This window comes from Anas acuta, chromosome 10 (genome assembly GCF_963932015.1).
Source record: "Anas acuta chromosome 10, bAnaAcu1.1, whole genome shotgun sequence".
NCBI lineage: Eukaryota > Metazoa > Chordata > Aves > Anseriformes > Anatidae > Anas > Anas acuta.
This window is the reverse complement of record NC_088988.1, coordinates 9,845,892-9,859,780: the sequence shown is the minus strand read 5'-3', so window position 1 is coordinate 9,859,780 and position 13,889 is coordinate 9,845,892. Positions and strand designations below refer to the sequence as shown.

The window sequence follows — 13,889 nt, the reverse complement described above, 5'->3', positions numbered from 1 at the left end:
GATGGAGACAGGCCCAAGGATTATTTAGCTACCTTGTGGATACCAAGCTTTTTATCAATAAGACAATTTTAAAAGTCCAGATGGAGGAGCTTGTGTTCCCTGTGATACGAAGCCCAGCTGCAAGCAATGGGAACAGGAAAGGCTGGGCAGCCTGGCAGCAGAGCCCTCTTGGGTGCAGTGCCTGGGGCATGGCCGCAGGGAAGTACTTCGTGCACTTGGGACCACAGCTCCACATTCCCTGCCTGCACATTTTTTGTCTCAACTTTGTACCTGGGCCCCTAAAGCAGGTCCTGTTTCAGATGCCAAAGTTTCTTTAACCCTATGCTTAGGCACGTACAAATAATATCAAGGTTATCAGGCCAGGTGACTGACCTACCCAACAACTACCCTACAGGAAAGAGACATTTGCTTGATGAACTCCAGCCATGTAATTTTGAAACTGGTATTTACAGTGGCTGAACTTTACCCTCATCCGTACAAGTGCAGCATGTGTACCCCTTCCTTCCAGAGGAAAGGGGTGCCCAGGCACTTGTACGGTTATTTCAGCAACTAGGTTTGTAAGCTTGCCTGAAATGTACTGTAGTCACATACGATAAAAGATGGTGACTGGGAGGATAAGGGCAAACTGGACTCTCCTGACAGAGCTCAGGGTAATTGACTCAGAGCACCTAATGCATCCTCAGAGGCTCAGCCTAACAGAGCCTATGGCTTGCTCCATTCCCCCTTGATTTCGTGGGGATTAACTGTCCCCTCACTTCAAAAGCCAGTGGTTCACAGCCTAGCGCTGCCATATGTTTTCCTTTTTATTGGTGTGAGGGGATTACATATTATTTCACATCAAGAGGTTCGAGGCAAAATTATTGTTGCTATGCAACACAGCAGTTTAGAAGAAAAAGGTCTTGCAGACCCTTTGATGGGCCCTGAAAGTCAGTAAACGATGCTACAGCAGCTCTCACAGCTCTGTATTTGCTATGCACTAAGGAACACAGCTTGTACAATCTGAAGAAACTTTCAAACTTCAGCAAAGAGACCAGAGTGTTGAGGAACACATCCAGGGGTGGCAGTTGTAGCTGGCTACTTCTGGGAGATCCCATTCTGAATTGAGTAATGAAACTGGTGTGCAAGTCTGGACATGGAGAAATGGCTGAGTTCACCTCCCTGATTTCAGGTAGCAGTTTTTGTATCCAAATACTTGTTTTGTTCTTTTTACTGAGGTAGAAAAAAGTCCTCACTACTTGGGATGCTTCTTGGCTGCACTGTATCTGAGTAACCATCTGGCTAGACTATTTCCTAAGGTTGTGAACTCGAGGGTTACTGGAAACAGGTGGGTAGGTCCTGGCAGCGCAGACAGCAGGGGATTAACAATAATACAAACCCAGCTAATTCTAAAATCCTGCTGGAATGAATTTACCAGTACCATCTGGCTGTCATTTGATAAGGAATGCAAAGGAGCATTTACCCAGCTATTGATTAAGAGGGAACGTTATTCCCCAGGAACAGAATGGCTTAGTGGTCAGATTAATGTCATTTATTGCTAACTAGATTGTCATAAATTACACTGTTTGTCAGAAAGAAAGGTTTTGCTGACACAAAATCACTCTTTATATGACTAACCCTATTATATTAAAACCATGATTTGTTTTTAACAAGAGAATTGTTATTTGTCAAACACATCCAGAACTGGATTACCCAATTAAGACTTCGCAAAATGGCAGTAAGTCTACTAGCAGTGATAAAATCTTTCACTGTCCTTCACCACTACACTGTTCTCTTTTCTGATCACAGTATTGATCCCAGACAAACCAGAAACCTCCTGATTCACTGAAAGCTGGGGTTTGGATTAGGCTCTGCTTGTGCTTTAAATTTTCTTGGACTGGAAAAGAAAAATAGTCTAGGATCCCAGCAGCACCATTTTTCTATATGGTGGTTGTACTGTGGACAGTGCTGTGCAAAGGTAAAGAATAAAACATTTTCTCTACATTTTTGTATCTCACCTGTAAACTTCTTTAGAAACTTTGAGAATTCAAACAGCTGTTATGCTAGGTTTTCAATTTTAGAAGAAAACTTACAAAGTCTTAAAATACTAATTAAAATTGTTAACCTCTGTCTTTGAAACACTCAATTACTATTAAGCTTCACAAGCCTTGTGTGTGCAACAAGACAGAAGTTACAACTTGATCTAGACAGTAGACAAGGCAGAACGGCGGCATTATCATCCCAGCACACCCAAGAGCCTCCCTGATGGTGGGTTCCCAGCATGGCCGGGTGGAAGAAGCACTGGTCCCCCAGAGCTTGTGAACTACTTAACTGCATGAGAAGTTAGGCTGTACAGACTTGTAGTTTCTTTCATTACTGACATAGCTGGAGGGTGAAAAAGAAATTTTGGGCATACCAGCCCTTCCTCACAATCTGGAGACATGAAAAGCAGACTGAGGTGAAACAGTGAAATAATATGAGCTGATATGCAAGATCCTAACAGAGAAGCCATACCACAGATACAGTTCCTGTACACGTGGTATTTTATACATACAATTTCATTCCAGATGGAAGGAGAAGTAGGCTTACTTTATAACGTTTTCAAATGTGCCATTTTTTTAAAAAAAAAAGGAACTGTTGGCAGACCAGTAAGATGATAAATACTGACCAAGCTCAAAACTAGACTAGCATGTTCAAAAGGCTACAGACAGTACATACCCAGGACAAATAAGCGTATTTTTGAACTTTCCCAAATATTCATTATAAATGTTCACTAGGCACATACAAAAACTTTGAAAGAAGTTGTTATAAAACAACAGCTCTGACATTCAAAGCTCAAAATGAAGCATTAGCCTTTACTGTCTTTTCCGTGCATTAGAAATAAGATGCTAGTTAACAAAATGCAAAGAAAACATTACCATGGAAGAGCTGGTGTATTATTTTTCCTGATTCCTCAGTTTGATCCCAACTGTTTTTTCCCATATTTACCTTGTCCTTGAATTCTCTTTCAGGATAATAAAATCTCAGTCTGTGTGCAAGAATCTAGACTTCAAAATAAAGCTCCCCAATGATATTCATATAAAATAAGACTCAGAAAACTAAATAAACCTTGAAGTTATGTCAACCACGTCAAAACAGAAGAGTAAAAAATAAAGTAGAAGAACTGGCTGGATGAACTTCTATTTTGTTTGCCATCTACTATACTTTGATTACCAAACAGGCTAAAAATGTCTAATGATTCTGTCCAAGAGTCTTTGTTCCAGTGTAAGAGGAAAACAAGTCCCCTTCTGTCCCAAATACTTGGACTGTTAGTGTCCTTCTGTGATAATCTTGGGGTCTGTGAACTCTTCTGTCTAATGTGCAATATGTCCAAAAGAATTTAACAATGAATTTTTAGTATATAATGAACAATTATGCATGGAGGATAATCCCACCAAGTACTGTAAGAAAACATTTTTCCTGTCTGCCATCAATCCTTCAACTGAATCTTCGTTATCTACCAAAGGGTCTTTCACAGCGCTATGTTCTCATCACCATTTTCAAAAGCAAAAACAATAAAAAAAACAGCATGCCTGAAAAAGGCTTCAGGACCTTAAGTTTCTACCTTAGGCAATGTCAGATCTTTGAAAAGACATGTCGCTGCTCCTCCTTCACATGCCTAACCATGCCCAAGGAGAGGCTGATGCACTTCCCTGCTGTTAGGCACTCAGCAAAACAAAACCTTCCTCCTGGAAACAGACCCTGGAATCTCATTCAGGCCCATTTTCTTCTTTGATGGGGATGTTCAAAACCTGCTAAAGGTTTGTGCAAACAGATCAAGTGGGTTACATTTCAGTAGGTGTGGCAATTGCTGCCTATGGTATGAAGCTGTAAAAACTGTTACAGCACTGCAAAGTTGCTGAATGTGACTGCTCAGCCTAAAATTGACATTCTTACCCTTTCATGCTTTAAGGGCTTTAGAGAGGGATGATCAGGAGTTTTTGCCAAAATGCTGCAGGCATTTAATTCTGAAAACGAATTTCTGAATTGGGTGCTATGCTAATAATGTATTCCAACCCCAGGCTGCCTGTAATCCCTCACAGACTCTCTTCTCCTTGGTTTCCCATTAGCAGAGCATCTGTCTTCTCGCTGCTTTATTGTTTGCTCTCTGCATGGGACCCTTAGTACATGGGACACAACAATGCAAGAAATTCATAGGGTCACATTAAAAGAGAGAGAGAATATCAAATTTGGTTTCATGCAGATGGGTTTTTGTTGTTGTTGTTTTACCCACACATCTAAATGCAACGATTAAACTAAACTGAACAAAATGGGGCCTTAGCAGGCTCAGAGATACAGGAGCTTCGGAGCAGGTGGCAGAGATTAAACTAAAGCAGAATGGTCCAGAACATTACTCTTCATCTCGCCTGAAACCCTTTCATATATCTTCCTGTTGCTTTGTTCTGTCTTGGTGCCAGTAAGGAAACACTAACACAGCAGCATATCTTCATGCTTCTGTGTTTCCACTTAGTTAAGTTTGAAGGACATGGATAGAGCAGGGAGGGACTTTATGTTCTCTCAGTTTGTTGGGCCGTGCACAAAACACTGCCAAAACTCAGGAATTTAGCTGGTAACTAACTTTGCCTTAGCAGTCAGGCATTTCATCACCTCTGAGAAGGGAACAGCCATCTACTTCATGGGGAACCTACAGAGATCCCTAAGTGAGCACTCGCCAAGGATACTTTGTCTGATTAATTATGAGTAAAATGATGATTTTCTCAGCTAGATCTTCCTCAGACAAACTCCTATGGAAGCTTTGCAGTGACAATGAACAAGAAAGAAACCTGAAGCAACACATTTAACTCAGCACTGTATCATACAGTGCAAAATCTATGAACTCAATTCACATTGTACAGCGCCTTACATTGCGTAGCACTTACACTCTTGCTACGGCTTATTTATTGTCAATGCTACCATCTATTATGCACACTGTGAAAGAAGCTGTCTAGAACATATCTTCCTGAAAAAAGTCTGCATTTTATTCTAAACAGTTGTTGAAAGATTTCAATTCAAAACATACAGCAACTAATACCAGCATTTACTACAGAAGTGGAAACACACCACTTTCTCACATGTTTTTTTTTCTAATGCTCCCATAGAAAAAAATTAATGCTGTCTGCTTACAAGTGTTTGGCAGGAGTTCCACATAATTAAAAAGAGCTCTAGTTCCTCTTTAAGTGTGCTTCAGTTACTGTAATTTATTTTTCAATGCAATATTAAGAAAAAAAGGGATAATCGGAGTTTTTGGATCAGCATCTCAAGAGGAAGTGGGGAATGACTCTCTGACATGAAATTGACTGGACTTCCTAACGTACTTTCCACAACATGCCACTAGCACATGTGAAGAATGGGACAGCTGCAAGACCTAAGTCCATAGTGGTAAGTGTCAGAAAATAAATAATAAAAAAAAATCTTTGTCTTCCTTGTCTATTTTGTCATGGCTCAAAGAGTGATTCCCGTGACCCACTTAGCAATCCATAACCAAATTCAGGAAACACCGAGCATCTTCTTAGCAAATACAGATCCTACACATTGACATTCATTACATTATGTTTATCTGTATTACCATCTGGGGCTAGGTACTGCCTGTGTATTGCTCTTTTACAAACCCGAGATTTTTCTGGACTCCAGTCGGTCTCCTGTTTCAAAACACCACTTTTCTCCTATTAGCAGCCTACAGTCTGCCATGCCATGCAATGCAGTGTTTGCAGAATTCAGCCTTATGTTTCTCAGCCTTGGTGCCAACATTTTAACGTGGGCTTTAGCTTTAAAAACTTGTCCTCTGGGATTAATTCCTGGGGGAAAATCCAGCTCCTCCTGAAGTCCATGGGAGTTCTGCTACCGGCTTCAGTGGCCGTGTAACCCCTTGATGTGGGCTATACAGCAGTACGGTGAGGTACAATGAGAGGTGAATCCAGACTGCCAGCTCTACACGCTCCTTGGGATGACTGAGATAATTAACTCTAAACTGCACAAGCCAATAAGTATCTGGCTATCCCCTAAATATTGTGAAGTTTGTATTTAAAGCCCATCTGTAGGTTTGATGCAACACTTCAATTCAGAGTACCACAATTAATCATCGCTGCTGTCAAATCTGTTTATAAAATAAAACCTGGACCACTGGTATACCATGAACTGTCAAGAAAAAATAAGGAAAAACAGTATTCATAATTTTTTTGGCAGGGAGGGGATGAAGCAAGACACACACAAGTAACAACTTGAACCTCACTCCCTCATGCACGGATTACAGAACATGCTATAATCTGTTTGCCGTTGTTTTCAGGGGTAGTGTTTGGGAGCACAGCAAAGCCCAGCGTTCAGGATGCCTTTCACTGCGTGTGCCGTGGATCTGCCCATGTCTGATTAATGCTATCAGCGTTCTGGAACTTGAAGGCACCTCCTGTCCCAACCCAGAGGGTCAGTGCCTTGAAACTGCTCACAGACTTCCACACATTTCTGTCTACCAGGACTATTGCAGCCTTTCCAAGCTTTGATTCCGTTATTCTGTTAAACACATCAATAAACAAATGTGTCTGTCTGTCCTTTGACTGGAGAATGCATTTTAATAGCGAGTCTCTGAAATGCAACATCCTCATAAGTATCTAGAACTACATTTGCTTTCCGATTCCCCTTAGATATGAAATGGACATAAGCTGCAACTTTAATCGTTTACCTTTTCAACTGGAGTCTATTTTTTCTGAGAGAGTCTCACTTAGCAGTGATGGGCTCTCTGGCTAATGCACTAGCCCCAGTGCTCACCTCCCAAGGGGATCTCCAAACATTTATACTCACTGAGATGGAAAATCAAACCCCTGACTCCAGCTGACACCAGCTTCCACCACTCTAAATAAAAACTATCTTCCTAGGGCCCCAGTGAGTGGGGAGGCCATTTCCCACACTGCCAGGCTTGGAGAACAGCACGTGCACAAACCGAGAAGAATAGCTTCGTTATTATTAATATTTACATTGCAGCCCTGTATGCCAGGGGCCCAAATTAGGGTAAGGGTCTCATTGTATTTGGTGCTACAGGAGATGAAGGTGCAAATCCTGCTCCCAAACGCCCACCGCCCAGCTAGTCCTGCATTAGCATCCCGCCCCATTTCCCCCACTGCCCGCGGGCTGCCTGCCCTCCCTTCTGCCACAGCCTCAGCCCTTGCCTCTTCTGGAGGCCAGGGCAGGAGGCACTCAATGACCATCATGAGGGCTGGCCACGCTCAGGGGTAGGAAGGGCAGAAAGCCGACACCCCAAGGCCTGGGGGCTTGCAGCATCCTAAGTCTCTCTTTATGGTCGGCATGTGCAAAATTACATTTTTAGAGCCTTTCACTTTGAGGATTTATGGGCAAAGTGACAAATCTTCCCCTAGTCCTACTGAAACGGATGAACAGGTTTAGATGAAACTTTTGACAATAAATGACAGCAGAGCTGGCCAGAAGCACAATCCTGGCATGGAGAAATTCAGCCTAAAAGATTAAATTTGGCAAAGTTGTTAGAAAAATGGGAAAATCTTGAAAGGGGAAGTTTTAGATGACCTTAATGCTACGCGCTACAGCTTGTGGTGTCTGTAATAGGCTATCTCCATTGCATCTGAGTGTCTTCAGCAGTGCATTAAGCAACATAACTAACATCTGTCACAAGGTTCATTTTCCCTCTCATCTCCTCCCTGGAGGGAAATTCTCTAATTTCTTAACCTCTGCTGGATCCCCACTCAATAATGCTCATTACCTCAAGAGAAAAAGGAAAAGCCTATCAAAAAGTTAAAAAAAAAAAAAAAGAGAGAGAGAAAGAAAGGCAACAATAGATCTAAGATTCAGGCTGCTTTGGTGACACTTTTAAAGTCTTTTTTGCCAAGAAAAACAGTAATTTCTTTTAAATTTCTTTACGTGATATTTGAGCATTGAACAGGAAAGACAAATTAAAATTATTGAGCTATTTTTCCTTCGCCCTTGATTAGGCAGCAATTTATCAACGAAATGGAACAAGAACATCTGACTGGGATTATTTATTATACAGTAAGGCATTTATTTTTTGTTCACTTCACCAGGAACAGTGTCCTTGTTATGGCTAGTTAGCCATCTGTGTCCTAAAAGCTTTCAGGGAAGGATTAAACTGTCATTTGTTTTATTTCCTTTCAAGAAACTGTCCTAACAGGGCTGAGAACAGAGCTGGGTATTGCTGGACTTGCTGCCTTAAGGTGGCGTGAAGACAAGTGACTGCATCTTCCCTCGAGCTAAAGCAAACCAGGGAAAAAGTTTTTTATTTTGTTTTCTTCTTTTTACTGCTCTTTTTATTGTCCAATAACACAATATCACTACCCAAGTGCTCCTACTGGAAATTGGTTAGGCAATCTCTACACCATGCTTAGGCAGAAGTGGAATATCTGGGATATATATATATTTTTTTTAAATCTGATTCGCTGACCACGTTTAGCCAATATGGTTTGGATTTAAGCAGTGACAGAATCTGCAGCTAATCAGGGAACCAGGAGGCTGACAAGTGAAGAAGGCAGAGCAGTGCCATGCCATCTGCTCTCGTGGGGGTGTCCCATCCCTAACGCATCGATTCGCAGCCCTGCACACAGGAAGGCTGGCACTGTTCTCAGAAGGACGACCACAGCAGTTCCATGTGGCATCTCTTCTCCACCTGCAACTCCACGAGTGTGCCTAAAAACTTCTAGCATTTCTTCCCTGGAAAGAATGAGCAAAATAAGCTGCCTGATTCAGAGAAAGATAATCTGTGCCCTCAGTAAGAGCAAACATGTGGGAAAACTATTTGTTAGAAGAATGTACCTTGCGGCTATTGCCAGAGGTTTTGATGGGTGTATCTGTGCTTTGGATTGCTTTATGGCTCCACAGTGGAAATTGCTCATAATGAATGATAACATCTACATTTCTATAACACCTTTTCCAGAAATTTAAAGTACTTTTCAAAGAAAGGGTCAGATTTGGAATGCTTAACACTAGCAGCTCCTCATGTCACACTTTCACAGACTGATTTTTTTTGAAACAACTTGGTAGACAAAGCTCTCTGGCGCTCACCGTGCTTTAAGTGACAACTGAGCTCTCCTGAAAAATGCAAGCCATTTCACCACTGAAATGCAACTGCTTCTAGGGTGGAAGAGACACACCTTGAGTGGGTGGCACCAGCACTGTGCTAAACCTTGAAAGAGACGGTTTAGCCAAGGAGGGTGACCTCTGCTCTTACAGCAGGTGCCGAACACTTCCAAGGATCAGGTAACAGCATTTCTGAAGGTCTTGCCTTCAAGGACCATGAATAATACCTCAGTGAATTCAATGTAACACCTTTGGAGAGAAAGAGCTGACCTGAGAGTTAAAGTACCTGGTACCTTCTGTGAGCTACAAAGTACAGTTCTGGAGGCTGCTTCTACAGGAGTTGTTTTGACACAGAGAACAGCAGCACTCCAGAAGTAAAATACTGACACACATGGCAAAAATTTAAACTTTTCTAAAATTTCCAATAAGTAGAAACCCATACATAATATCCATTCTTCCCTAAAATGTATGTCCATTGGCTATTTCACAGCAAGAACCAGTTCAGCTTTCTTGCCTTATCACTGTTCCTGCCCAACTTACTGCAGGGCCACAGCGGGGTGCTGCTTCTTCCCTGTGCCCAGCCCAGCCTCAGGGACATCCCCAGTCCTGCCAGGGGGGTGCTGAGGGAGCACCTGGAGCAAACCCGTGAGACACAGAGCAGTAGCAGGGGGACGGACAGCACTGCCCCGTGCTGCCTGCTCCGGGCACACAGGAGCACATATCTAGGCTCTATATACACGCTGCTGCTATAGGACGGGACGGAGGCTTGCAGGAAAGAGGAGACAGCTCTTTGTGAGGGACCTGTGGAGCCAGGGCTACAGGACAACTGCAGAGGCTGTTATAATGCACGGCAGCACCCACAGTTCTGCCTCCTTCTGTGTGCTCTCTTCTTGGCCTGCAAAGCATGCATGGCAGTGGTCAGAGGCCACAGTGCAAGATTAGCCTAATACATCCAAAAGGAAAAACTTTTTACACAAACTCCTACCCCCGTCTTTGACTTCCCTAACATCCTACCAGTGTACTGTCAAAAAAAAAAAAAAAAAAAAAAAAGTATGGTATATAAAGCTGCAGTAAGAGTGTTACAATGGAGACTTGGAATTACAATGAAGACTTAAATTCTCAGTTACACAAGAAGCATTTGGCTACCTGCTTTAGATGGAAAACACCTCTTTTTTAGACAGAACTGGGACCTTGTAGTGGCTAGGAACAAAACCTGGGGGCAAGAAGCAGTTAAAATTATTTCCTTTTAAATGCTACTCTGCAGACTTTTCCTCTGACTGCTACGCTTTGAGCTTTCTCAGTCCTCAGGACTCTGAAGTAGGCAAAGGTGTTTGATTTTATTAGAGAAACAAGGCAATTCCTGGTATGCTTGCTATGAGGTCTGCTCAAGGGAAGCTAAAAGAGAATGAATTTACTTTTTGAGAAGCAGTGAGTTTAACACTGGCAGGGATAACATCAGAATTTAATTTCTTTTACTGCCTTTTGCTGCAGTCCCTTGGTCTGCTTCTCTCTCATCTCCCTGTGACAATGGGAACCTGCTAAGATGCATCCAAAGGAGGCTTGGGCTTAAAAATCGATGCCTGGAATGTCCCAACTGTTCCTCTACTTGCAGAAAATGTATTCTTATCAGGTCCTTAACCTCAGTTTTCTTGAGAAAATCACTGCGTCTCCCTTCAGAAGTCTACTGCAACACGTCTAAGAATTAAACGGTTCCACCCATCCCCTTTGTGCCTCCCCCCCCAATTGAATGTTCTCCAAAAAGATGTAGATTTTTAGATTTTTGTCATGTTTAGGCTGAAATTTCAAGATAATAGCAACAATCACATCATTCAACCTGGATTAAAGTTTTGGTCATGGGCACTGTTCAACAAAGTACATTCCAACACAGTAAAAAAAAAATAAAAAAAATCTCAAAGGTTCGAGCCCCTCTATCATACACTCCACCTTTCCTTCTTCTCCCTACACTTCTGCAGAAATGGGGGAAAGAAAGCTGAAAACAGCATGGAAGAACAAATAATTTTCTCTCTTAAAAGCAAACAAAACAGTAACACATTTCAATTATAACACAAAACATTTCTGCACAAAGTACAATTTGCTCTTCTCGGCAGCCTCCAGCCGTGGTAGGCTGAGAGTAAAGGTAAAACATATGAAGGCAAATACGGCTTATATTTTAGGAATTTCCATTATTTTTATGGATTGCATTGATGAGAAATGCATTTGTGTACTCTGAACTGCCAGTAACATTTTTGTTGTGGGATATACTTTGAGTAATTCCTTTGCAAAAAGGATGGCCATATTTTCATTAGAAATGGAAAGTTGTTCTGGAAGACCAATGCTTCTAAATGAATGGTATTTCAATAAATAAAGGTGCTGTAAATTCAACATACTGCTTCTCCAATTCATCATCCTATAAGCTAAAATATATCAGTTCAATTCCCAGCCATGCTGTCCCCTTATTCTTAATTATAAATGGTCTGCCACTTATCAAATCATTCTCTGTGTACCGCACAATCCTCACCCTTAATTGCACAAATATTTTATTTTTGGAACAACACAGCTCAGCAACAAGCTCCATTTTTCTTTTCATGACTCAGTCTCTATTAAAGCACACCATTTATAAAAGCTCTGGGCACATGGAGAGAAAATTAGTTGCTCCTCCGTGGCTAACAGTTTTTAGCTAATCACAATGCAGCTCCACATCACTCCTAGCAGAGCAGTGATTAAAACTGCGCCTGCAACAAAGCAACATTGTACACAGCGATGACGTGCTCCAGTCAAAAACGTCTCCCCTCTTGCTGTGATTGGTATTCCCCAGATGTTTGACTTTGAGCTTGGCAGGAGAGCCTTTGTGGCTGCAATTCAAGTCCCAAGCTTGAGCAGCTCTGCTGTGTATTCTCATAATTTACACTTTGTGATGGCTTATGGACAGTTATGTACTTGGTTTCATAGCCACCACTATGGGTCTGACTCCATCTTCAAGGAGTTAGTGGTAAATGCTCCCCTAATTCCAGCACTGGCAGAAGGATGTCCCAGAAGAGTAAACGAACTCTCAAAGCAAACAACCCAATATAAAAGAACAATTTGGTCTAAAAGAAAAAAATGAAAATAATGCCAAAAGTCTTACTTACTAGGAAGTCTTCTTCACAGTACACCTTGCCATTGACATTGTAGAACGCTTTTCCTCGTAGTCTTCTCCCTGTTAAAACAGTGTACTGTCAGAATTTTGTACTCTGTTCTGAAACCCAGTTGTTCAGGATGCCAAATAAAAAGCACACCCTGCTGCATGTGTTAGCAAGGCCAGTTCCTGGCTTCTCTCCCCCCTGCAATGTCCATCCAAATAAATGAGGATTAGGCTCCTGTCTCCATCCTGCATTCACAAATTCCTAATCAACTAAACATTACTTGTAAGCAAAAATGATGGAACCCAGCTCATTACAATTCCTGCAAATTTTGAAATCTAAAACCAAGGAAGATTATTCTGGACAAAAGGCTTCTTTGTAAATTGCAACAATTTTCTTAGCAGGTGAAATCACACCTAGCATAGATCCATTGGAATCAGCATCAGTGATGTACTTGTCTCTAAAGGACCACAAACATGGCATAAAGCAAATGGATGAGCCTGTCACCTTTAAAAATATTAATACATTAATCACTGTCACACCAACCACAGCCAGAGCTACCTGTGGTATCAAGGCAATACCAGGTGTATATGATGGAGGGAAGGGCAGAACATCACACTGAAAACAAGAGATTTCATTTTCAAGCTTGAACATTTTCTATTGCGTTACAGCTGGCTGAACTCTATTGACAATGCTTGTGATCATCATAAACTCATGGCTCCCTTTAGAGTTAAGAAATATACAACAGACTCCAGAGAGTCCCAAAAAAATAATTTAAAAAAGGAACGCAGAAATCACTGAACCCAACCAGATTTTAGATACGACAGATCAGATCCCTGCCTTACACCGGAGCTGCTACATTGAAGGCAATGAGATTTTATCAGTGTAAAAGCAGTGAGCGAGGATGGAAACCAGAATTACCCTGACTCACCTTATTTCTACTCTGTGTCAGGGTCCCCGTGACCAAAGCTCTGAAATATTTGGGTGCTCTCATGAGCCATTTGCAGCCTTGGCAAGCAGATGGCACGGTGCATGCTGTGGGCTGCATACCAGCTGCTGACGGCAATGCACACCAACAACACTGCCAGGGATATAGAGCAGGGAAAAGGGCAAAAGACTGTACTTACAGGTCAACAGATAACCTGTCCCAGGTCACTGCTGAACCTTTTGTTTCACAGAACAAGCTTGGACTTCTCCAAAACAGAGTAGCTGCACCGTACACACCACCTATCTGTGAAGGGTTCAACTCTCAGGGCCAGCAAGCTGAGCCAGTTGGCCAAGCACAGAGGGGCAGAAGTGCTCTCCATGGTTTCCATAAACAATGTTGAGGAAAATATGATTAATTTTCAGTGTTTAAAAGTGCCTTTTACACGTTGCCACTGTGATCCGATCCTGGGAAACAGTGTGTGGCACAAAAAAGTTGGGATCTGGGCTGATGCTTTTGGGAAATCACATGCTGCATGTGGTTGTCTGGCGGTTTTACTGTCGTGGCAGAGGGAAATGCTTCTTTTGTGTGCACATTCTTGGGCTGTCGATCTCACAGGCTGCTGTCTCCATACTGCTGGTAGGTGGAGTCAGCTCTTGTTTGTCTTTCCAGCTGCCTGGTAGCTCTGGTGGGGACCAGGAGCCCAGTGGCGTAGGCAATGCACTCAGACTGTCAATCTGCTCTGAGGCACTGAGGTAAAACTGGTCCATGCCATATGT

At 42.2% G+C, this 13,889-nt stretch overlaps 1 protein-coding gene across 2 annotated transcripts in view; it reads right to left on the bottom strand.

Annotated features, from left to right (window-relative positions):
- WTIP (WT1 interacting protein) overlaps positions 1-13,889 on the bottom strand; it is a 78,373-nt gene that overhangs the window by 13,034 nt on the left and 51,450 nt on the right. For both annotated transcript variants that reach the window (XM_068693098.1, XM_068693100.1), the window contains one exon: positions 12,195-12,262. In XM_068693098.1, coding sequence (XP_068549199.1) covers positions 12,195-12,262 — 68 coding nt within the window. The remainder of the gene's footprint in view (positions 1-12,194; positions 12,263-13,889) is intronic.